This window comes from Dichotomopilus funicola, assembly GCF_033296635.1.
Source record: "Dichotomopilus funicola strain CBS 141.50 unplaced genomic scaffold C8A04scaffold_12, whole genome shotgun sequence".
In the NCBI taxonomy this organism is placed as follows: domain Eukaryota; kingdom Fungi; phylum Ascomycota; class Sordariomycetes; order Sordariales; family Chaetomiaceae; genus Dichotomopilus; species Dichotomopilus funicola.
Genome location: NW_026944033.1, coordinates 314,834 through 339,401, shown reverse-complemented (window position 1 = coordinate 339,401; position 24,568 = coordinate 314,834). Strand labels below are relative to the sequence as shown.

The following is a 24,568-nucleotide window of genomic DNA, read 5'->3' as shown; positions in this document are numbered from 1 at the left end:
TACCGTAGTGCACCCCAGGGACTCCATACCTCAGTACAGATCAGAGATCTTCCCTAGTAGTTTACCATCGAAGACTTGTTTATCCGATGCGTCACTCTTCGGTGCGGGCCCATTCCTCCGAGCCCGAAAAAGCCGTCGGTTGGCCGCAAAGTTTATGATCTCACGAATTAAACAAAACCGTTTCGTCGTCCACGTCAATCGGCCATTTCCCTGTAAACAGATGAACATGCCGATAGCGTTGTGACGGTGTGCAAGAAACCATGGTATGCAAAAAAGAGCCTAAGTACCTAAGGGACTTGCAAAAAAAAACCAAAAAAAAACCGAAAGGTACCGACCCCACACACCACAAACTAGAACTCCCTCCCCAGCGCTAACTGCAAATAAGGCCGTCACTGGTTGGTCTAACCCAAAGTACATGTTTTGTTCTAGACACCTACCTGCCTCTTGTATTGATCGAAGAATTTCCGTTGTCTAGATTTTCGTACGGGCTCGCAGGCACAAGGTCCGGGAACAGCACGGGCACCCCTATTTCGACTGTCGCTCAAACCCCAATTGTGGTTCCCTTTTGGGTTTCACTCGTCACCAAACAAAATAAGACATATCTAACGAAGCCTTCGGGATTGCATGGCGCCGCGTTACCATAAACGGTTCCCGCGTGGCGACACGTGCTCCGAATGTCCTGCTAAGAGGTGGTATCTTGAAAACGGCCGACGCTACTGTGAGAACGGCCATCAAGTAGAGGCATGTACCTATCCACCCATCATTTCACCTTGCGGCCAGCACCAAGTGACATTTAAATCTCTCTCTCTCTCTCTCTCTTTTTTTCGCGGGCATTCGGAACTCTGTCCATTCATTCTTCTCACACATAACAACAGGGTTATATCCAATTCGACGTCGACGAAGACGACAACTTCGGCAAAACCGGCCGCGTCGCTCGTCTGAAAAAAAAGGCCTCTCGCAGGGGCGAGCGCAAACACCTCACGGGAAACGCCGCTCGCGAATTGTTTCTCGAGTGTTTGCAGCTTCTCATCCGCAAACAGGTGCTCTGGTTGGTGCAGCAGAAGGGCTTTCACCCGGAATTAGAGGCGGTCGTGAAGGACTTATGGGCGTTGCGCCTAAGGGCGCTTCCGGGACTGGCAAGAAAGGGCGGGAAGGGAGACAGAGCCGATAGGGGCGGCGGTGTCGGCGGTAACGTGGATGATGGGAAGGCGGGGTTAATGCTGTTCAGTTCCCAGTCGGCAGACGCGAGCGATGAACAAGGAGACGGGGGGGCGGTAAAGGGGATGGGGTGGACGAGGAAGAGAAAGAGTTGGTCGACTGACATATGGGCACTCCCGGGGGTCATGGATACGCTGGCCTTGGTGTATTTGGGGTGTGTCACTCGGCAGGAGCCGGTCAGAATTGGGGACTTGTTTCGGTGGGCAAAGAATAGGCAAATACCCTTTCTTAGTGCGGTGAGTGCGCCCTTCGAGCACAGCTTCTCTATAGGTCCTCCTCTTCTATCATGGCCCCTCACTAACCGCTGCAGATTGATCATATCCCCAAAGAGTGGCGGGATCGCTTGCCCGGTTGGGCGCATCACGCTCTCCTGACGAGATATGCGAAGTTCCATGGTGGCGAGCTTCACCATGCGATCATGGATTTAATGTTAGGTTATAAGGAAAACCATGCGCTTGTGTTTCCTGCTATACCAGCACCGCCTTTGCTATTCTCATATATCCAAGACTTGGCTCTTCCTCGTAAGTTCGCGGCCTTCCAGGTATTCCGGAGGAAGCACTATCAACTGACAGCCCCAGCCGAGATCCACTCCTTCTCCCAGAAACTATGCCGGTTGTCTAAATTAAGTTTCTCTTTTCCGACTCAGGAGACAACACATAAACGACACAGGTTAATCGATATACCGGAGGTTCTCTTGATGGCCTCTATCGTCGTGGCCACGAAGTATTGTTATCCCCCCGACTCAGTGTCAAGATTTCCCCGAAGTGCGGATGACCCCCTCTGCACTAAGATGGATTGGTTGGTTTGGGAATCAGAATTCGCCGTGGACGAGGAGAAAAGGCACGGGCTGGTACAGTACGAGCAGATGGACCCGCAGGAAGTTTGGTCCATGGACAAAAACGATATCACTGAACTACTGAATTGGTTTCAGGAGACACAGATCAAAACAAACGTAGCGGGTAAGCCAAAACATCGAGAGGCGGAATAGGCACCACAGCTAACCGGTCCAAGATGACACTGAGTTACACCGGCTCTTCCCGCTTCATGATGTCGTACCCCTAGCAACTATCCCTGAAAAGTCTCGGGAAGCAGTGGAGGAGAGAACGAAGCGGGTACTCGGAGCTACGAAAAGAGTCCGGCCGGTGCAAGACTCGGAAAGCGCGAACAGCCCGATCAAACGGTTGGGTTCTGATTATCAGTTTTACAAGGAGACGGACGAGCTTGAGGGTGTGGCAAAGCGGCTGCACGAAGTCGCAGCTGAGGCTGCGGGGCTTTCGGTATATAATCTCGTTCGGGCGGTTTACACTCTCGAGCAAACACTCCTTACATGGCACACCCAAGAGAAACGACGATCAAGAGCGGAAGAGTGACGGGGAGAAGGATAATTGAGGTGGCATACAGCGTCGTGTGCCGTCGCGGCAATCGAGTGCAAGGTAGAAATTCAAAGTGAAATCTGTACGAAATATGGTTTGAGTTAAACTCCTATCCCCGTTGTTTGTCGCTGGGGGAAATAGTTCCGTAAGGGTTGGGGTTGGGTTAGGGTAAGACAGTGCGCAGGATTTTGATGCCGACCGGGATTAAATGTGGGCGCCTCAAAATTCCGGCGACAAACCCTACTCCCCCAGTCGCAGCCGATTCTTACCCCCACCAAAATTTCCAGCTCACTGGAACTTTCCCGTCATCCTCACCAGCAAGTCCACGGAAATCGGTCAAGAGTGAGCCACATCCATGCCATCGCCGCCATGAAACTCGACGAAATACTAATGTTTATTACCATGGACAGTGCAGATCTTCGTGAAGACCCTCACGGGTAAGACCATCACCCTCGAGGTCGAATCCTCGGACACCATCGACAATGTCAAGTCGAAGATCCAGGACAAGGAGGGCATCCCGCCGGACCAGCAACGCCTGATCTTTGCCGGCAAACAACTCGAGGACGGCCGCACTCTTTCTGATTACAACATTCAGAAGGTCAGTTTGCACGCGCAGAATTTCCGCTCGTATCCGCGAAACGACCATAGCAGCCGCGGGGTGTGAACGAGAGCCGGGGGTAAGGGGGGTGATGAAGAGGGGGAACCGTATTGGTTTAAATATTGAAGGAGATACATTCATCCCCGCGGCGCTGGATTATGGCAACGTTACGGCAGCGGAAGGAGCAGGGGAAACGATTTTGGATTGAACAAGGCTGACACAGGATCACAGGAGTCGACCCTTCACCTTGTCCTCCGCCTCCGCGGTGGTATCATTGAGCCCTCCCTTAAGGCTCTTGCCTCGAAGTTTAACTGCGAGAAGATGATTTGCCGCAAGTGCTATGTGAGGCGGCACCCACTCCTAGACCAGAAACGCATTCGATGGCTAACATGTCCCAGGCTCGCCTCCCCCCTCGTGCGACCAACTGCCGTAAGCGCAAGTGCGGCCACACCAACCAGCTCCGCCCCAAGAAGAAGCTTAAATAAACGGTCACTCTCATCGGTCACGGTCGTCTGGCGTCTTTGGTTTTCGGCATCGCATGGTTCTGCAAGGGTTGGCAGGGGGTACACGGCACGCATTCTGACTGTACATTCCGGATGACCATAGCTAAAGGCTCCTGACCATCTAAAATTTATTTGCATGAATGTCCATGAAAGGCTGAGGCAAAGTTGTAAACATTGAAAGCGATGCTCAGGAATTAGGGGTCACGTGATACGATTCGCATCATCAAGGGGTGTCTCTATCAATCTGCAAGTGACGACGCGAAACAGAAGTGGGTCGACTTCTGTCCAGACCACGCAACAGCTGCCACCAGCTCCCACAAGAGCTTCATGTCTCGAAGTCTCAACGAACACGGGCCTACCAACCACCCCACGTCCCTATTTGTCGCCCAGTAGCGGATTGATCAGGCACGAAAAGACAGGATGTCAAGATCAGGCTATGACGCCGTCGTAGACGTCGACGACGAAGTCAGTTGTCGCCTTTGCCCTCCTCCGGTTCTCATAGTTCTTCAACCCCCCGCCAAAAACAATGCGCTTAAACTAACAAGGAACGCACTCCCGTAGGGCGATCTTGGCCATACCGATCTTCAAGACGACCTCGAATTCCACAACTCCAACTTCTCCGAGTCCTCTCCAGCCCTCGGTACCGGCTCCGCGCGCGGCGGCCACAAGGCTACCTCTCCATCGCTTCCCCTCCCTGCAACCGCCAACACAGGCACTGGAAGCGGCGGCGCTGGCGGGAAGCGCTTTCTCTGGACATTGCCCTTCTATGCGCAGTTTTTTGATGTCGACACAACATCGGTGCTCCAGCGGTGCGGCGCCGCCCTGTTCCCGCGGGCGAATTTTCTCGATGTGCTAGAGGGCAACCCCGACCTGTATGGGCCGTTTTGGATTGCCACGACGGTGGTCCTGATTTTGTTCTTGGGCGGGACGATCAGCGATTATTTGGCGCGTGAGGGTCGGAGTGCGTTTGCATATGACTTCGGCTTGTTGAGCGGTGTGTTTGAACGATCCCTTTTCACAACGTTGGAGTGACGCATGCGCTAACCTTGGTCCCTCCAAAAATAGGCGCTGCTGGGCTCATCTATGGCTACACTTTCGTGATTCCTGTAGTCCTGTATCTCGCCCTCCGTTACTTCGGGTCCGAGAGCGCCAACCTACTCGAGTGTTGGGCGCTCTATGGATACGGCAACTTGATCTGGATTCCCGTGGCGCTCATCAGCTGGTCGCCCATTTCAATCCTGAACTGGGTCTTTGTCGGTGTTGGCTTCGGCGTCTCGGTCGCTTTCCTGTTACGAAACCTGTACCCCGTGCTAAGCGCCACCGATCGCCAGACCAGTAAGGTATTGTTGATCCTTGTGGTCGCCCTGCACTTCGGCCTAGCGCTGGCTATTAAGGTGCTATTTTTTGCGCACGGTAGCCCGGCGCTTAAGGATGGAGACGTAAAGCCAGACCCAGAACGCATGTTTTAAGGTTCTTGGGCTTGGTAGGACAAAGGGGGGCATCTCAGGTGGTCAAAGACGGAGAAGGTCAGTGTATTGTACGTTTCCGGGGTAATATGGCGGGCGCAGTACCGGACGTTTCCGGCGGTATCTTTGTTTTCTGTTTTTAAGTTCCTTCATTGTACCTATGATATGACTCGATGTTCAGGAGCCCAGCGTTGCTGCCTCAAGCTTCCGCGGCTGTCCATGACGTCTTACTTGGCCATGTTTAGAAGAACCCCTCTACGCCGTCTACCTCTCCACCTTCCCCCCTTTCCCAGCCCAGTCCAACCAACTGCCCGGATACTCCCCGACCTTCTCCCAGCCCGCGTCCTTTGCGAGGTTCGCCGCTGCCCGGCTCCGCACGCCGGCACGGCAGTAGAAGACCACCTCGGCATCGGTAGGGGGGCGCGAGTACCCGAACCGGTCCTCGAATTCCTCAGCGGTGATGTGGAAGCTGTCTGGGGTAGAGGATACCGGAATGTTAATTGCCCCCGGGATGAAGCCGGATTCTTTAAGCTCGTTCGGTTCACGGACATCTAGGTAGAAGGCAAGAGTGTTGGTAACAACGGGCGGGAGCAAAGTAAGAAACGGTGGGAGAGGGAGGGCAGTACCAATGAGCGTGACCGAATGCGTAGGGTCCGTAGTGAGTTTTTGAATCTTGGGTTGAAAAACGCATCATGTCAGCTTGAATCTGACCCGCTATACTCGCCTGGAGGAGTGACCAACAGCATCAAAGTCCCAGATCTTGGAAGGCTTCCCAGCGTCGGTGGAATACAACCTTCTAGCAATAGATGGCGTCGGTCCGTAGGCTTGCTTAGCTATTGACGATGAGGGCCGCCGCCCAGTTGGACTCGTGTGCCAACGTTGATCCCGGCATTGTGACATAACCAAGCCCGAATGTGCTACCGTCACTGCCCGGATGCGCCCCGGAGTTGTCGCCGCGGCTATCGTCCTCGTAAAAGCAAACACCGGCGGCTTGGCCAGTGTTACCACCGCACGTTGAGATGCCATGGCTGGTTTGGGGTAGTAGATGAATTGAGCTGGACTCTGAACAAGCGAGATTCGAGGTTTTGACAAGAGCCGTGGAAAAGAGCGGGGAGATCGAGAATCCAAATGCGTTCTGTAAAACCTCGGATGCGCGGAATACCTTTAAAAGCGCCAAGAATCGAGTTCGCTCTCGATTTGGTGTTTACTGTGGGGTGTCTAATTACCCCACAGACGTCACTGCACTTCGCCGCCATGTGTTGACATTTCTTCCTGGAACACTCAATGATAATCCGGCGAACAACGCCAAGCACGACCCGTTCCGGACAAGGTTTCATCAAATGTCATTACGGACCAGATACGGTTCTCCAAGGTATGTAGGTATGTACAGGTTAAAGATTACAATGGTATAAGTCGAGGTTCTCGGCCAACCGCGGTCATTTCCAAACATCGTTTCCAGGCACCCGAGCCGGACTCAACTGGAGCACACAGCGGCCAAGTGACGAACATACCTCCAGAGTCCGTAGACAGCCCGGGTCCAGACAATGCCATCCAGTCGCTCACATCCAAACCAAATTAATTACGTGTCTCCATCACGGCGGCCGAGCCCGTCTTTGGGATTAGTCTATCGGTCTATCCTGCGATCAATCAACATCGCTCACCACTCCCTGTCCTTGAACGTCAATGGGCAATCGTCCTATTTCAGTTAGTACACATCACTAACACCAGATATATCACTACCAGTCAAGGGAACTCACCATAGGGAAGATCGTGGCGAAAACCTTGATCTCCTCCGACTTCGGTGTCGCGTGGTGTTTCCAATCAAGAAGAAGCGACGCCTTTCCAATCATCAGAACAAGATTGAGCTGGGCGTATTGCTGGCCCAGGCAGTAGTGGGGGCCAGTCCCAAAAACGAGAAAGTTCTTCGCGCCCTTGACCTCCGCATCGCCACTGTAATACCGCTCGGGGTCGAACTCGTCGGGGCGGTCATAGACCTCAGGATCACGGAGTGCCATATAGGTCGTGGGAATGACCATGGATCCTAAACAAGTATTAGCACCGAGCAATTACACCACCTGGGACAAACTAGGCATCAACATACCCTTGGGAGCGGTGTAGGTGTCGGTGATGGGGAACGCCTTCTTAGCAATGTACGGGACCATGATGACGGGAGGGCGGTAACGAAGAAGCTCGCGGACGACGGCACGGGTGTAAGTCATGGACTCAAGCTGGTCCATGTCGACAGCGGCATGGATGTTACCGTTCCGGACCTTCAAGTTCTCGTCGCGGACGCGGTCCAAAACGTCGGGGCGCTGGGCCATGGTCTGGAACAGCCAGGTAGCGGCGCTGCTGGTAGCATCCTGCGAAGCAAAGAGGAAAGTGAAGACCGTTTGGGAAATCTCGTAGTCAGTGAAGTCGCGGAGAATGTGTGTCGGCTTCTCGACACCCTCAGTGTCGCCCTTCTCCTGCGCCTCGCGCCACCTCTGAGACTGGATCATCTGGATAATCCACGCATCCATGATGCAGTTGGGCTCACCGCCGGCAGCCATCCGGACCTTGCTCTTGGCGGCGCAACGGGCGAACTCGGCCAGAACCATGTCGGCCGCCTTCTTGCCGTACCAGGTCTTGGTGTAAGGCAAGATGATGGGGAAGTTAACAAGCTCAAGGGCGGCAGTGATGAGGTAGTAATCATCGGCGATCTTCTTGACGGCTTCGTCGGAGATGTAATGGCCAACAAAAGTACGGCACGAAACTGCGGTAATGACCTCACGGAAGTGCGTCATGAACGGCACGGGCTTGCCGCTGGCTTGCTCGGTAGTCTGCACGAACTCCTTGAAGTAGCGGTTGTAGACCTCTTCCTGGCCGGGGAGATAAATTTCGAGGGCCCGGCGCGTAAAGAGGCCATTCAACCCCTTACGGAACTCCACATGGGCTTTGCCGTCCAGGAATACCCAGTTGTCCGCACCGAGAAGTTTGTGTGCGACGTCGACGACACAGGGCTTGACGAAAGCGGGCGAGTTGAAGACCTTCCGTGCCATGTCACGCGTGGAGGCAATGACCACGAACCTGGGGAAGAAACAGGTCAGTACTTGGCACACCCATCTTTTTCTTGAAATTCATTGACCTACTTGTGGAAAACAGACACGCAGCTGAGCGGACCGCTGAGCCACTTCGCGTAATACTCTTCGAACTTGGGGTTCATGGACTCGAGGAATGGCCCAATGAAGGGCGTCTTCCACGTCGGCCCTGCGATTGACCCCTTCTTCCAAATGTACGAGACTAAACATGATCACAATGTGTCAGCTAAATCGAGTCCACAACTCTGAAAGTGCGCGCAAACAGAGTCCCTACATTGGTCGTAGACTACGAGCGTCGCAAGGACCGTCGCAAGGATGGTCAAGGTGCTCGCGTTCGAGACATAATCGATAAAAAATTCGAGTTGGGGCGGCACATTGGTGGTCCCAAACTTGATGCTCGCCAGAGGCGAGGTGGTCGCGTTAGCGGCCATTGCGTGTGTTGTCGCAGTCGCGATGAGCGAGGAGCTAGGCGAAACAGAACGAAGCTAACAAGGCTAGACTCGCAAAATAAGAGCAAGCGGCGCGCGTAATCGAATCTCCAGAGCGCTGATTGTCGAAAATATGCCGCCAGCAAGAACGATCGCCCAGGAACACACGCTGAGACGAAAGTTGTGGGAAGGGGACGGGAAAAGGAAACAGCGGAAGGCAGAACTGACCCGGGCACCGACGAAGGAAAAGATGAGGATGTCGAGACATCGCGCAGGAGGATGGGAAAGATTCTCAGGCCCTGGCCCCTGTCCATGCATGGAGGCGTGGGGCGTCAAATCTTCCCCTGCAGAGAGTTATGATGGGATGCAGACCTCAGGACCTATCAAAGAAGCAACACGCCTGAAAGCATTTCTCCGTCACAGGCGCCCCCAAAATACGGGATTAGACGAATACTTACATGCCCGTATTTACTCTGCGAGACGCAGTGTGTATAAAGCTTTTGGCTTTACGTTTGTCAAAAACCACGCGGCTCAACAACAGACGGGCAGATAGTACCGGCTGTACATAGTATTGTCGGCCCAGGAACCTGCAGGCTGTGGATCAGACGAGACAAGTGGGGCATGGCAAACTGGCCACTCACACACTGCGAAATACGAAAACGAGCATGGGTCGCCGAAAGCGCCAGAGAACATACAAAGTGCTGTGAACGACGCACTGCTGAAGTATTCAAACTTACCCGAATAATATGCTTCTCTCAGCATCCGCCGAGGTGCATGAGTTTAACAAATCATTAAGCCTGCAAATGGCGGGTGGCTTATTATGTAGTCCTGCGAACCGTCTTGTTTCCTAGGACCATGTTTTTGGATCCCCCTGGCAACTCAGTCCTCCTATTGGTGTGAGCGCATGCAGGGTCTAGCTTTTTCAGGGGTTTCAACAATCGTCGTTATCGTTGTCAATATTTTGTCAAAAAACGAGGGCTTGCTTTGGGTCGACCTAGTGATTTTGGGCATCGTTTAACAAGTAACGCGATCTGAGGATCTGATATCGATTCGAATTATTCCCGGCACTATCTTCATGAAAACTCCCTTCGTCAATTCGCTCAAAAAACGTATCTCAGTCCGTCAGATGAACTCCCAGCTACATTTACAGCATCATACGCTCAACCTCGTTCCATGGAAACATGCAACTAGACAAAATGCCTCGAGACGGGATGCCCGCAGATCTTCCCAATCTTGTCAACCACTCGCGGTTTTCTCGACACCCACCATCTGGCACATGCTGGTTGGACTCAACTACATAGTAGACATGTACTGGCGACCACAGTATATCTACGGAGCATGAGCTCTGAGAAAAAGTTGCGCAGAGGTCGTCCCCCTTTCCCGTCCAAAGCTTGCGGAGACTAGGCGAAATAAGGAATAGTGTCGCTACTGTTCTTGGCAACCGTTGATTCGCAAACAATGCACCCAATTAACACTCTGGTCCTGATCCAATCGTGAGGGAATTGGCAAATCAAATACCTTCGTACCTCCTGATGCTTTCAGTCTGCAGTTGGCCGCCCAACCTTCGGGAATGCACTGCATCAGGTTTAATTCGTGACGTGAATTTGCTCTAGTAAGGGCAACGAGCTTTTGAAAGAACTCCATTGGGGAGATCGAACGCCCACACAACCGAGTCGTTGATACAAATACTAGTTGGTAAGTGATGTTATGGTACCTAGGTAGCTAGCCATCTCAGTAAAGCAATTCTCTGCCGTCAGCAAACGCTGGCTTCTGACTTCTCGAGTCAAAATGACCCTTTGAACTGCCCTTTGAGAAGCTTGCCAAGGTATTAATTCTTCTTTCTCTTCCCTTCTTGCCGGCCTACAACAAACGGAGACATCGTCATCAAGGACTCGTAGTCCAACCGAGCTTCCACGCAAGACGCGGGGTGCAGTCACGATATTGTGAGTTTCCTTGAAAAGCCACCCACCAATAAGACGTTCCAATTCGAAATTTCAATGACTGCTTCCCCGCCCTTTGCCCTTTCTCCTTGATATCAGCTTACCAAGCAAGCCAAGTTCCCATGCTAACTACGTTGTAACTAGTTAGCAACCAACAACAACACAGTCGATGACTCAGGCAGCTCACAGCCGCGCACTCAGGCCGTCAGGAACACGCAATCTGCCGGTAAATGATGACGCACCCCTCAGCCACGGAGCGCCTGCTTTAGGTCAAAGTTCCAATAACTCACGTTAGCTGTCAACCGAGAAAAAAATTTCTTCACATGATGACCGTTGAGTTTTGGCTGTGGCTGCGAGAACAATTCGCCCATCAGATCGGGCAATGAACTCTACAAGCCACATCTCTCCGAAGTAATTAACTTCAAAATGGACAAGGCAGATAGATGAGAGGGGGCTGAGGAACAACAAGATTAGCACGGGAACCAATCCTTTTTGTTTTGGGTCTTGCTGTGCCGCAACCGTTTTTGAATGCTTGCAGAAATCTTCGAAACTGAATTTCAGTACAGCTCCAAGGTGTCGGGGTGAACTCGCCAGTCACCTCAAGCCCGGCGTATACTTCACGATACTTAGGTACCTTTCCTAACAAGGTGTGCAGTTGGATTTCATGGCGGGGTTAGAAAATAATGGACATATGTAGGTAGGTAGCCAACCCATTCGTCACGGTCCACGACATTCACGCCGCAACTGAGCCTACGGAAAAAAAAAACTAAAAAAAAACTGTAACTTTACGGGTTTGTCACGCCGGCAAGGCTCTACACTCGATCGCGAAGTATTCCACAGTGAGCTAACTAGCAGCGCCAAGTTTCTTGAAAGCCACTTTCGAGGCCCAATGCAACCACATGCCTCGAAATCTGTTCATGAGCACGATGAGTCACGAGGCCGACTCCAAGCTCCTTGTTGTTACCCCCTGGCTAGCGCGTGATTACACATACGCACCCGAGCGTGTATACGCAAACTTACGCGTTGCCTCGCACTCCCGCCGCCGTCAGACCGAGATGAACTCGGATCTAAGTTGTGATGGCTGTGGCACACGCCAACCCAGATGCGGCGGACAGGTGCTGATTGTTAACAGAAATGAGGCTGAGAGGCGGCACGCCCTTGAGGATATCAGGCAATCATGTATATAAGAAACCAAGACGCCGTCTCTCGAAATGCTCTGTTTTTGCACTCAGAGCCTTCAACGCACTTCAGACAACCAGCCAACTATCTCATTGGCCTCAAACATCAAGCCAGCTGCCCAAACAACTTCACCAACTTCCAGCACCAAATAGAACACATATAAAGCACCATCAGCAATGTAAGCCTCTTCATCACCAATCCGCTTCATGCTCGCCGCCACCGCTACGATCTAACTAACCCTCCTCCCCTTGCCAGCCTAAGTTCACCATGTCTAAGTACAGCACCACTTCCGACGCCGCCTCTGTGGCCACCACTACCTCCCTCGCCAGCCGCATCACCATACTGAAGGATAAGATTCACTCGTCGTCCGCCCATAAATCCAACAAGGGCAGCAACAGTGGCAGCAAGCAAGCGACAGAGAGCAGGAAGAAGCAGGATGTGCTTCGCAACCAGATCCGCATGGGTATCTGAGCCTTGAACCGGGAAAAGGGGGAACCAAAACATTGTCGATTCCGTCGACATGGGTTGAGTCCAGCGATAACCAGCACCAAAGCTAAAACGCCGCGCCGCGTTGTCCGCTCCTTGCTCCTTTGCCGGTGCAGGAGTGGAAAGCGCAGAAACAGAGCGCGGCAACTCCGATCTGGACAGCATGGCTGCTCCAAGGGTGTGCAGCCCCAACAAGGGGGAGGGCTGCACCGGGAGGATGGCCGTTTGGCATTAGGCCGGCGGCCATAAAAAATGGGGATCATCAAGGTCCGAGGGATGGAGAGAATTGGACGATGGAGGTTGGAATCATGCTGTGAAGGAAGCCGGGCGTTAGATCAGTGGTAAGAGCCTTAAGGGGGGGAAACAGAAAGATAGGTTAAATTCATACCATTTCTACCGGGGCACCGCATTGCTTTATTATTGCTGGACTGTCATAGACCAACAACAACAACAACAACCGTGTCATCTCGTCTCTCCCTGTCCTTCAAAACGTATCGTCTAAAACCCCCTGGTTCATCTTGACAACCGTCGGACTGTACTCAGACGGGTCATCCAAATCTTCACCCGCCGTTAGGAGAATGTTATCTACGATCCTCTTGCTCGCTTCACGCGCTGTTCCAAGTTGTGGTTTAGTTTATTAGTCCCTCTTCATACCACAAAGCGGGAGCGGAACATGTTCGGTGGGAAATATGGCAGGGAACATACCTGGTGTCTGTAGCAACTTCGACGGTGGCACGGCGAATTGAATCGTCTTAGGTGGGCTCATCCCGCCGAATTCATCACTATCGCTCTCCCAAGTAATCTCATCGTCGTACTTGCTCGACGTTGCTGGCATCGCTCCCGCGGCAGCCCGCTCCCCCTTTCCCCCAAAAACATCCCTCGTCTTGCGCCCCGTGGCCGGTGTCTGCACACTCACGCCCGGTGTCCTTGGCCCTGCTGCTGCTGTCGCCGCCGCCGCTTTCCCCTTGCTCTTGTAAGCCGCTCTAGCAGGGGACATGAATGCTGCACTCCTGAGTTGCGGCACTGCCATCTCCGGGCTGGAGGTTGGCGAGTCTTCCCAGATTGGCCGTGCGGCCGACTGTTTGTCTTTGCCTTTCCCTCTCCGATCTCCCCTGCCTGGTGTGGAGGCGAGTTTGTCAACCTTCCACCGGATGGGCGAGATGCCCATGTTGGCACCGGCACCCTTATGCGGCGTGGCAGCGATGCGGTAGTTTTTGTCCAGCATGCGGTGCAATAGGGGATCATTGTTCTTCCCTTTTCCATCAAAGTTAAAGTCTTGTGTGTCACCATCGTCCCCATGGTCCAGCCCGGGACCATCGGCATCGAGCGAGTCGCGGGGCTCCATGGACATGTCTGGGAGGCGTGCGGTGTGCTGTTGGAAAAGCAGCTCGGTGTCGTCCTCTTCTTGCTCCTCTTTAGGAGCTGTTTCTCCTCTGGGTGTTCGGCCGCCACCGCCACCACCCCGGCCGCGCTTGGTATCGTACTCTCGTTTCAAATTTTCGTAGGGAGATGAGAGGTTCGCGAACTGCGGGCGGAGAGAGAGGGTTTTTGTTGCGGGTGGTCGGGGTGTGCTGCCAGTCAAGTCATCGTCATCGTCACCAAGAGTTGACTCCTCTTGGTGACTGTCCTCTCCGTGGTGCAGGGCGGATGACTGGTCGGTGGCTATGGAAACGTCGTGATTCCCTGCGCTGCGAGGACGTGGTGTGTACTCGGTTGTCTCGTTGTGTATCGTGCTTTCATCGGCGGTGATGTCTGTGTTCTCGTCATTCGCAGCGAGCTCTTCGTATCCCGACAATGAGACATTGGCGGACGCTTCGAAGAATTGTTTCCAGAACTACGCAATACAGATCAGCCAAGGTGACAAGGTCATCGGGTTGGGTGTGCCTGGCGGGACTCAGTGTAGGTACCTTTGTAGCTTCCCATACTGAGCGGGAATGCTCCCCGTATTGCTCAACTAGCGGCAAGATATTTGTTGTAACAATGCGGTGTGCTTTACTGAAATTATGGTCGATTTCTGAGAGGTGCGTCAGTGGGCAGGCCCAAATGAGTAGCAGCAAGCTTTATCGAACCTTGCAGAGTTAGTGTGATAGATTGCTCAAGCTTCTCCAGCTCCTCCGTCAGGGTGAGATTTCTCGGCGCAGACGGTCCAGGTCGAGACATTTTGGGCAGTTGGGCGTAATGTTTCCAAGCTCGTCAACATTGCTGTGGTATGTGTCAGGGGGGAGCAGATATGCTTGGTTCAGGCGCGTGTCATTGCTTTCACCCAGCGCGACTGCGGGGTTGTTTTGGTGGGGTTCAATAGCGCCGCCCTGAAGCTGCAGTAATTAGCGGGATGCTCAAATGGTCACCAACATCCCCATGCTCGAGAAAAGATCAAGATCACGCGACTACAGATACAACGGTTTCGTTCAATTGGGTATTGGCAAATCAACACGAAGTACGCCCACACGGAGTGAAATACAGACAACCTCCTCTTCTAAAGATACATGTACAGTTAACACACATCTTAGGCTGTCGCCATCCTCACCGCCCGCGACGGCCTCTCCCCCGACCTCTCCCTCTCCCACCACGGCCCCTCCCACCTCCTCTCCCCCTTGTCGATACCGGTGTGCCCGTGTCTTCTTCTTCCTCCTCTTCCTCCTCGTTATCAGAGTCCTCCTCCTCCTCACTCTCATCCGCTGACGACGGTGACGGCGACGACTCTTCCTTGACCTTCCGTGCCCTGCTTGACGTCCGTTTGGCCGTCGCCCTCCCGCCTCGCCCCGATTTCCTTGTCGGGCTCGCGGCTGGTGTTTCTTCCTCAGTATCCTCCACGGTGCTACTGCGGGTTCTAGGATTTGACCCGGCGCGGCCCCGCTTCCGCTTCTTCGAATCGCCAGCAGCAGGTGGTGCGTCGGGATCCCATTGCGCGGGGCTGGTTGGTGCCTCGCTAGGGTCCGCTCGCGCCCGCTTCAACATGATGTCGCCGTATTGATTCCATGGCAATGAGAAGTCGTGGTAACGCCTCGGCTGGCCCTCCTCTTCCGGCGGATCCATGTTATTTTCCCGCTCGTCGATTGCCTCGAGGTTGTAGAACTCCCCCAGCTTGGCCCAGATGCCAGGGATCCGTGTGTGGGGGCACGCGTCGGGGTCGAAACCGTGGTTTCGAAGATGTTCGCTGATCGCTAGCATTCGGAAGTGTTTGTGCATTCCTTGAACCGAGAAAGGGCCCATTAGTCAACCTTTGAAATGCAGCCGGGGGACAGAATACGTCGATTTTTACTCACCCGCCGGTTTCCACCTGATGACGCCTTTAAATAGCGATGCAACTTGATCGTCTGTCCACGGATCGGTTACCGGCTTAGGTGGTTGAGGCGCTGCTGGCACTACGGGCGCTGTTGGTGTCTGTGCCGGCGTGTCGACGTCCATAGCATCGTCATCTCGCGCAGGCGTCGCGCCCTGGGTACTGGCCCGGCCGCCCTTCTTCTTGGGCGGCATCCTGGTGGGCACGCAATTGGCGATTGGTTTCGTGCGGACTCGAAGGGATAAGTGTTGAATATGGAATGATAAAATACGACTGGTGTAGAGTGTGAAAGCTCGTCGGGATTAAATTCGAAATTGGACTGGAGGTGGGAAATGTGACGATGCGAGCTCCAGGCAAGCGCAAGCTCCAAGAACCTTGGTGGCTTCTCGGCAGGCAGGAGCTCTTTGTAGGGTTAGGGTTGATGGCCGAGCGCAACCACCACTAATCTCTGACGCGGGCCCGAGTCGCGTCCACTTAACTACCTAATGAAATCGAAAGTCGCAAACCAAACGGAGTAATCCCCACAGCCCACGACAACCATACGCACCGATGGATTTCGACGAGCGTAACTTGGGCAACCGTAACTATGGCCGATGAGGAGGATCCCTCTGATCTCTTCGCCGTTCCCGATTTCTGGCGACCTTCGAACTGGCTTGACAACGCTGTCGGCGACAACACTGTTCACAGCCCTCTATTTGTCTTTAAGGGACCGAGCTCCGGAGGCCGAGCGGCGTCCGATAGCCTCATAGATACCGCCGATGTTCGGGGTTTGGGATCTCAGGCTGACGGTGGAGATGCCTTCTTCAAGCTACCATCGCTTCTGAAGGAACTGGCCGACCAAGAACCTGCGTTGCCCATCCACCCGCAACCCAACGGACATCGTGTTGAGCTTCCCGAGTCAGAACTCGACCCTCCGTTATCCTCGGATGATGAGGATTTCTGGATATCTCACGCCGGTGAGGACATCGCCGCCCCGTCTACGTTTAGAACCTGGGAGAATTTCAACCGAGCCGACCAAGATGATATCGTCCCGTCCTTCGTTTCCGAAGCGGGGCCTTCCGCATTAGATGCACTCTTTGCCGCACACTCAGAAACAGGACACGGCCCGGACGTGATTGACACCGCAATCTACTGCGCGTGTCTGCGGAATCTCGCTCTAGGGAGAAGCTCCGCGCTCTTTTCATGGAGCCCGGAGAAGGAATCGTTTATCAAGACGGTGCCTCATCTCAGGATCTCTGGTCTTTCGCTGGACTCGGTCCGCGCTGTAGACAAGCTTTGTCTTGATTGTGGGAATTCACTCAGATACCTTCAAGATTTCTCCGAGGAGGAATATTCTGCAGCTGCTACACCTGTTAGAGTTGCCCTCGCTGGGGTTGTTGACCGGCTGGTTAGAGCGGTCCGGTCTGAGCTCAGCGATCACAGCTACAGGATCAGATCCGTTCTCCAACTGCAATCCTCGATTCGCCCAGCTCAGTCAGTCTTGTCCTACTTTGATCGGCTTATTAGGGAGCTCGCTCGGCAAAAGTCCGATGAGGGCCTTCTCTCATGCCTTTATGAAGAGGCACAAACCTCGGAATACCGAGATGGGCTTTTGAAAGATGCCACGCGGGAGGTGCTTCGGGTTTTATCAGACCCATGGACTGCCTTCGTCGAGGAATGGATAGGTCTGAGAGCGGAGGGGGGGATACCTGTAACCAAGACTGGTCCTGGAAAAGCTTTCGTCATGGTCGCGGATAGGATGTGGATTGACGACCAGGGTTTTGAGCTAGAGGACGCCGATTACTTTCTTGACGGAGAGAAGGTCCCAACGTTTATTCCAAAAGACATGGCTCGGGTTATGTTCGAAACTGGGCGCGACCTCAGGTTCCTGCGCGAGCATCACCCAGACCACATCCTCTCCCAACCGGACATTTCATCGCTTGCGATACCGCCAAGGCTGGGGTGGGAGTTCGACTGGGAATCGGTCTCCAAGCTCGAGGCCAGAGTCAACGAGTACCGGGACGAACTAGTACTAGCTATTCAGCAAGGCTGTTCAGCCGTTCCCAGGCCGGTATTCTCCGGTTGTAGAAAAAGGAAATACGACGAGGCGGAACTCGAGTATTTCGGGAAAGACGAAAATCAGGTGGAGGCCAACATTCTCGCGTCCATCCGCCAACTCGACCAGCCACTTCAACCGCCCAAGCCGAGAGATGCCCTCACCCAGCTTCTCCGCAATCGACTTTACCAAACGGACGCAATTAGCGTCCCCAACAATCTCACTCTTCATTGGACGCTTGTTCCTTTGCTATCCTTTGGCCCAGCTATCGAGGTTCAATCGACACTCATCGGCCAAGAATGCATGAAACTTATTTTCACCGCCCACCACATCCGCGATCATATCGATCTCTTTAAGCAATATTTCCTCCTTGGGAATGGCCTTCTCGTCAGCCGGCTCACTCACGCCCTGTTCAACCCAGATCTCGCCACCGCCGAGCGCCGTACTGGCGTCGCCCTAGGCACCGGGACAACAATGGGCCTCCGCCTCATGGGACGAAAGACCTGGCCGCCCGCCAGCTCCGAGCTCCGCCTGGCTTTGATGGGCGTCCTGTCTGACTGTTACGAGGTTCCTGCCGCGTCCCAGCAGCATACATCATATACCACCGACCAACAACAAGGTCGGAATGATCCCCATAGCCTTCTAGGTGACCTCAGCTTCTCTGTCCGCGACCTTTCCCCAGAAGAAATAGACCGCTGCATGGACCCGCACAAACTCGAGGCCCTCGATTTTCTACGGCTATCTTACAAGTCGCCCGCCCCCCTCCGACCCATCCTCAGCCCTGCTGTACTGCTTAAATACGACCACATCTTCAAGCTCTTAATGCGAGTGCTCCGTATGCTCTACGTGGCTAACCAGCTCCTTTCACCCTGCTCCTCTCGCGCAAACCGCAAAGGCGCCCCGCTATTAACACCAGTGGCAACTCGCTTCCAGATTGAGGCCCGCCATTTCATACACCAGATAGCGGGATATTTCTTCGACGTCGGGATCCGTACCCCCTGGGCAAATTGGGAGGCATGGCTGGACAGGGTAGAGGAAGAATCCCTCCACCCACCCGAACACGGACACGGTAACAACACCAACACCAACACCAACATTAAAAATAGAGACAGACAAGAAAAGACTAGGTTTGGGGGCACACGCGCGAGAGCAACACCAGAGGTCCTCCGCGACCGCCATGAACGTCTACTCGACGAGATCATGGGCGCCCTACTGCTGCGCAAGCGCCAGGCGCCCGTGATGGCATTGCTGGAAGAAACATTTGCCATAGTGCTCCAGTTCGCAGCTGCCGAGACCGAGGGCCCGCTGGGGAAACCGCGGCTGGAGCAGGAGCAGGAACTGTATCGTCAATTTCGCAAAAAAGTGAGTGGATTTGTCACAGTCTGCCGTGCGCTGCGGGAGAAGATGGCGGTTTCTGCTAGTGGTGGTCGAGAAGAGGGGGTGGGGTCGGTGGAACAGTTGTTGGTGAGGTTGGATCTTGAGGGATTCTATGCCAGGGGGGATGACGAGGACGGTGGGTGGTGAAGATCAAAATCGGAGGACGTTTAAGGTAGGGTGTGATAATCCCCATAGGCCTTGAAGAAAAAATGACATTCTCGTTTAACAACCCATTGTAGTTAACTCGGCATCGTGTGGTATCTGAGCGGCGTATAGTTATTTACCTAACCTTACTTATCTATCTAGTGCGGATTGATCCGGGGGTGGTATGCGTATTGGATCATGTAAATGCGTATCCAATTCCGAAAATAAACCCCCTGAGCAGGTTTACTTTAAACGTACGCGATACGGATGAGATGCTGTTCGGCGCAGTTATTGGATTGCCGCGAATTGGCGATGTCCATCAATAATAACAAACGCACTTTTGCGAAATATAAAATCGATTGCCGGTCAAAGTCAGCGGCCAGTGACAGTAAAACACCGCTGTAGGGAAGTAATATCTCGGGATAGCCACGTAATTTCAGTTCACGGGTTCGTCGCCCTAAGTTTTGTACCGATCAACTGTTTTATGATTGGAGTGTCATGAGTGTTTAGTGTTTGCGTCCCCTCTCCATCAACCGCACGACTAGTTTAAAACTCGCCCGAAACCGTTGTTAGTCTTTTTTTTTTTTTTTCTTTTGATGTTTAGTGATTCCCCGCCGCGGATTACTCCCTCTCGCGTATCATCGTGTGTCCTCGGTTTTGCTTGCCTCGGTCTTGCGAAGGTCTCGAGTCACTTTGATGCCGCCGTGTTCTTGATAACCACCAAGCTGGAAACTAAGAGCCTGGTGTTTGTATCATTTGGCGGTTTCCTTTTTATCTGGGCAACTTCTATTTCAGCTGAGGTAGTTATGATACTTTCGTCTTATACTTGGGTAACAATTGGAAATATTAATCGTGACTAGCAGTTTCGAAGTCTGGTACTAGTTCTAACTGGCATGGCACACGAGGGACGTCACTATACGTAAGAACTGCTCATCTCAGATAACCGTTTGCAAAGTGGTTCGTCGAACTCAAGCACAGTGTGCTTATTTAGTAGGCAAATGTAACTAATTTATATACTATTTCGACTCCCCGTATTGTCAACACCTCACTAAAAGTGGTTTCATGTAACGTCTTGAGGTGTATTCGAGTCAAAGAGTTTGAGGGCACTTCTGCTAGGTCCTTGATAGCTCGAAAAAAGCTGTATCATTTTGATGTGAAAATGGCGCGGGGTTTGATGAATGCAACGCGAGAGTTGTTATACAACTAAGGCGTCCATGATTATCAGCTGGCTTTGTTGACGCAACTGTTCCCAATTTCTCTCAAGACGGAGAGTGATTGGGTTCGGCGGAGGTGCAGGTGTGGCGAACCACCCCAAGTATCTCGGGGTATTGGGCGCCGAACCCTTTCTTCCTGGTGCATTTGTGGCACGCTCAATGTTTGCGTCGACGGACATGAGGATGGGCAACCCTTCTACCTAGCAAGCTGAGTTAGAACTTGAAAAGCACAATGTGTGAAAACGGGGGCAAATTCTTGACAGTTCTTGAATCCGGCCCAGCCAACCGGAAACCTCGGAGGCAACGGCAACTCCGACGGCTGGTTCGGGCGCTCGAGGTGGACGCCATCGGTTCGTGTAAAGAACGATATCCGGTTTCACCAACATTGCAGTTTTTGCTCCTTTGCCTCTCCTGCAAGCCCTCCTGCATTATCTCCCCGCCTCTGTGGTCTGAGAGTGGAAAACCGCTAGGTTGGCGTGATGTCACAACCTAGTCATACTGTGTTTGGTATGTACTGTACGAATACGTCTGTTTCTACGAATAACTAGTGTAAATCCTTCTTTCACCGAGTCACCGAAGGTGCTGCAGGGACATGTCTAGATAACGACTAGGTACCGCAAGACCGTGTGATTACTAACTACACTATTTTGTCGACTGGATGAATCCAAGATATCCGGCTTGACACCTCTGGCGAACCCTTGGCGAACTCTTTTTTTTTTTTTTGGCATGCCAAGCGTCCTGCGTCAGGACCAAGGACTGGATTCCAATATTCCTTCGAGCGTCGTGAGCTGACGGCATTCTCCATGACAAAGGAAAACAGAGCCTGGAATATCCCAGTATGCTAGTAATATCCGTTGGCTGAGGATATTTTTCGGATTTCTTCCGGATAATCTTTGTCACCGTACCGAGTACCGTTGCGTGTTTTTCAGGGCGTTCCCTCAATCCCAGGGGCTGGCTGTGTGACATGAGCCGGATGAGGCGGTGTGTGTTTTGCGCAGCTGCTCCAACCCCCCGAGATTGGCAATGAAACCGTGACGCCTCCATCCCTGACTCGCGCGTTGCGCGTCGGATCGCATGGATGCTGACTCCAACAGAAACCTTCTTCTGCCTTATTTAATTTGCACGAGTTTCTGCGAACTGAATATTGCAGCACAGCAAAGTCATGAATTGGTGAGTAGGGAGATGCATCGAAACGGCTCGATGGACGTGGCAAGCGGACAGAGAAGCTGGTTGACTGCGCTGTCAGCCGTCATTTTCACTGGCCATGACTGACAGCCAGCCCAGTGTTGAATGAGACGTCTCGAATCCGTGCAAACCGTGCGGGTTTAATTGATAATGTGTGTTTGTTCCCTTTCACTAACTATTGGCCTCCGGTTGTTGGAAACAACGAGTCAACATCTAATTCAACCGTGGCTACTTGGGCAAGATTGAGTGATGAAGCTTTTGTTCCATTGCCGGCCTTTACGGCCATCTTCGACAGCCGTGGCTTCATTTATTTGATTTCGTCCTGGGCAGTAAAATGGTGTTTTCGTACGCTGTCGCTTTGGTATCAGCATGCCTCGAACCCGCTCGTCCGTCGTTTAAGGAAGATACGGCCCGAGCGCGAGCCACCTGACAGATCCATATCCTGGGCTCCATGCTGATGGGCTTGGCGAACACGACAAAAGTGTGGCATCAAGGCAGATAACTCGTTACCATGGTATGTACCTCGTCGTGTAGTGTACTATGGTACGAAGTAGGCAAGGTAGGGTATGGCGGCCTCTCGAGGACGACGCATGGTACTGAGAGAGTTCGGTTTCAACGCAGCTGTGGACTTATCACCTGGTCTTGCTGTCGCAGGAAAAATGGTTGAGCGTGCTGAGTCAGCTTCATGGCGTAGGCCCAGCGTGGGATGGGATCTGGGCACTGTGCGTGCGCGGCTGGCCCAAGATCTCGCGTTACACAAACATTGATGAACATTCTGTCCCAAACGGGAAATGCCATTTAGTAAGGGTGGGGGTCACTGAGAACACCCGTCCTTGCTTCGGCTGCTGGGGGGGTTGCCACGTTTCCGCAGACTGCATTCAGGGCAGTTCTCCACCGCGGCGAATTCCGGTTTTTTTTAATCGAAACTCCTGGTAGGGTACGCTAAAACGCGAAGATGTTTTTTTGCTCCTAACTATCCCTTCCTCAATCTCGCGATGTTAAGCGGACAGCAAGTGAGCGAAGAGGAGGAGGAACACACTAAGGTGGTTGTTTGAGAGAGGCAAGGTTTTCGGAGAAAGCTCCGATGCTCTGTTGGCATGGCTCGAGAGAGCGCTAAATAACAAGAGGCTGGTGTAGCTACCCAATGCTGTGTGAATGAATACAAGACAGAAGCTCAGGAAAATGGCCAGGGGCTGGTTGGTTGTTTTCTCTTGCTGAGTCTGTCTTCTCTCTCCATGTAGCTAGAGCATGGTGAGGAAGTTTTGGAAAGCTTACGACTGTCAGCCACCCACCCACCCTTTCTTACTGTCACGTTGAGGGGAAGACTTTGCATCGGATGACGACCAAGCGATTAAGAAAAGGAGGAATAGTATATACATCCGTAACTACGAGACAGTGTGTGTAAAGTCAACCGAGCATCTTGGTCGACGTCCATGGTTACGGATACGTGTACATCCCTGTGTTCTTCGGCTGCAATATTTTGATTTTGGCTGGCACGGTGCGTCGACAAGGGTGAGGCTTTTCCATCCGGCTCCGCTAGGCCGAGGTTAGCGAGTGGTGGGCACTGCAGAATCCTGGCGGCGATCGCAAGCCACAAGCCAGCACGGCGGAATTTCGTGGCGGCTTGCCCTTCTCGGAAGTACCGCTGGCTTCGTCCTTGGCAGGGTTTCCGTCCGCGCAAATGCGTTGGAAAAAAGGAAAAAGGTGGAGTCTAGGTCGGATGAAGGAGTCCCAGATTGTCGTGCTGGTGTCGAGATTTTTTGCGTCTGCGCTGCAACAACACCTGAGCGATCTGTGCCTCTGGACCTCGAAAACGGCCTTTCGGAAGAAAACAAGCTCATTTGCTAGCCGGGTTTCGGACCATAATTGCCGCCAGGCATTGCCGAAATTCATTGCCCTGCCGGCCATGCATCGCGGACCCCCAACTTGGAGGACTGATGGGCAGGGCATCGTTTCAAATCCCGTGATAATGCCAAGGGCTGGACACCTCGCTTCTTCAACTTCTTGGGGGCTGGGTCCGCTGATCCGGTGACGGGTACTGACGTGATTCTCGCGACTCTCGGTCATCATCCCGCAGTATAGCCGTGTCGTCCAAACAAAGCTCTTGGTTGGACGAGTCTCTTTTTGTATTAGTGCGGCATAATCGCGTTGCGGGGGTTTGCGCTCGAGTCTGCGAAAGCCCTTCTCATTCTCCGTATCGAGGCGGCTATCCAGACATTGGGCAAGGTTCAGGTTTTGTGGTTGATACAAGCAGAGCACCGAAGCTTCGCCGTCCGCAATGCGACCGGTGCGGGATGTTTTTCATGGAACGACGACTGTGCAAAAGGCCCCATCATGGTCGCCGATTGACACCGTGGGAAAACGAAGCTCCCCCTTGCGCCAATCGCGCCGATTAGCCATCCTTGCCGTGGCAGAGCCGAGGGCGGCTTCTGGATCAGACAGCTTGTCTCATCGGAAGCAGATTCGTCTGGGATCTCGCCGTTTTTTCCCCTCTTTCATCTGGTTCGCTGCAATGGCCATGCAGAAACGCCACATCGGACAAGGGAGGAGCGGGGGTTGCGCATGAGGATGGGATTTGGCCGGCCCTCACTCCCACCAGCTCCGATCTTCCCACCATGGATTCAGCCAAAACTCCGGCCAGCAGAATGCCGTGCTGGTTTCTCTGCCTTCACCTCTTCTGTTCTCATGTAACGATGGATTTCAAGTCAACCCTTTCAGGGTTTGCTTTTCGTTATCAATCTTGGGGGGCGCGGGGCTCATGCGAGCTTACACTCGGCCGGTGCGGGGGTTGCGGGGAAGAAACCTTGAATCGAACTTGCTCTTCTTTCGAACCGTTTTGCAGACCTGCTGTGAGAGCAGTGGGAGCCGATGGGTGCCGGTTTGTTCTTGTCGGCAGGGAGAAGAAGTCGAAAAATCGGCACGCTTGCATACGGCTGTTGCACGGCTGACTCGTTCAAAGCAACGTGGCTGGCCCATCGCTTTCGGCGCAATCTTTTGGTCGCGTTTGTTGAGGGGGTTTTCCGTTGGTTGAGCCGGGAAAGGCCCGATGGCCCTTGGCGGCT

The 24,568-nt window shown here is 53.2% G+C and overlaps 7 protein-coding genes across 7 annotated transcripts; 4 read left to right on the top strand and 3 right to left on the bottom strand.

Moving 5' to 3' along the window:
• Positions 1-624: 624 nt before the first annotated feature.
• C8A04DRAFT_35448 (uncharacterized protein) lies at positions 625-3,674 on the top strand (the record flags this gene model as incomplete). Its single annotated transcript, XM_062783174.1, has 9 exons — positions 625-741; positions 876-1,454; positions 1,529-1,739; positions 1,797-2,177; positions 2,230-2,584; positions 2,776-2,933; positions 3,002-3,189; positions 3,421-3,531; positions 3,588-3,674. The coding sequence occupies 9 exons, from the start codon at positions 625-627 to the stop codon at positions 3,672-3,674; spliced, it is 2,187 nt and encodes a 728-aa protein (XP_062639258.1).
• Positions 3,675-4,112: 438 nt separating this feature from the next.
• C8A04DRAFT_26371 (uncharacterized protein) lies at positions 4,113-5,161 on the top strand (the record flags this gene model as incomplete). The annotated part of the gene is made up of 3 exons (XM_062779910.1): positions 4,113-4,157; positions 4,254-4,686; positions 4,758-5,161. 3 exons carry the CDS (start codon positions 4,113-4,115, stop codon positions 5,159-5,161), a joined length of 882 nt encoding a protein of 293 aa, XP_062639257.1.
• Positions 5,162-5,422: 261 nt separating this feature from the next.
• Positions 5,423-6,184, bottom strand: C8A04DRAFT_26370 (Rhodanese-like domain-containing protein; the record flags this gene model as incomplete). Its single annotated transcript, XM_062779909.1, has 2 exons — positions 5,423-5,830; positions 5,900-6,184. 2 exons carry the CDS (start codon positions 6,182-6,184, stop codon positions 5,423-5,425), a joined length of 693 nt encoding a protein of 230 aa, XP_062639256.1.
• Positions 6,185-6,815: 631 nt separating this feature from the next.
• C8A04DRAFT_10235 (cytochrome P450) lies at positions 6,816-8,666 on the bottom strand (the record flags this gene model as incomplete). Its single annotated transcript, XM_062776511.1, has 5 exons — positions 6,816-6,854; positions 6,916-7,199; positions 7,260-8,224; positions 8,287-8,437; positions 8,510-8,666. The coding sequence occupies 5 exons, from the start codon at positions 8,664-8,666 to the stop codon at positions 6,816-6,818; spliced, it is 1,596 nt and encodes a 531-aa protein (XP_062639255.1).
• Positions 8,667-12,049: 3,383 nt separating this feature from the next.
• Positions 12,050-12,253, top strand: C8A04DRAFT_26368 (uncharacterized protein; the record flags this gene model as incomplete). The annotated part of the gene is made up of 1 exon (XM_062779908.1): positions 12,050-12,253. One exon carries the CDS (start codon positions 12,050-12,052, stop codon positions 12,251-12,253), a length of 204 nt encoding a protein of 67 aa, XP_062639254.1.
• A 499-nt stretch (positions 12,254-12,752) lies between these two features.
• On the bottom strand, positions 12,753-15,745 carry C8A04DRAFT_35446 (chromatin modification-related protein EAF7-domain-containing protein; the record flags this gene model as incomplete). Its single annotated transcript, XM_062783173.1, has 5 exons — positions 12,753-12,880; positions 12,974-14,102; positions 14,176-14,326; positions 14,796-15,459; positions 15,535-15,745. The coding sequence occupies 5 exons, from the start codon at positions 15,743-15,745 to the stop codon at positions 12,753-12,755; spliced, it is 2,283 nt and encodes a 760-aa protein (XP_062639253.1).
• A 392-nt stretch (positions 15,746-16,137) lies between these two features.
• C8A04DRAFT_26365 (Spc98 family-domain-containing protein) lies at positions 16,138-19,110 on the top strand (the record flags this gene model as incomplete). Its single annotated transcript, XM_062779907.1, has 1 exon — positions 16,138-19,110. One exon carries the CDS (start codon positions 16,138-16,140, stop codon positions 19,108-19,110), a length of 2,973 nt encoding a protein of 990 aa, XP_062639252.1.
• Positions 19,111-24,568: the final 5,458 nt, after the last annotated feature.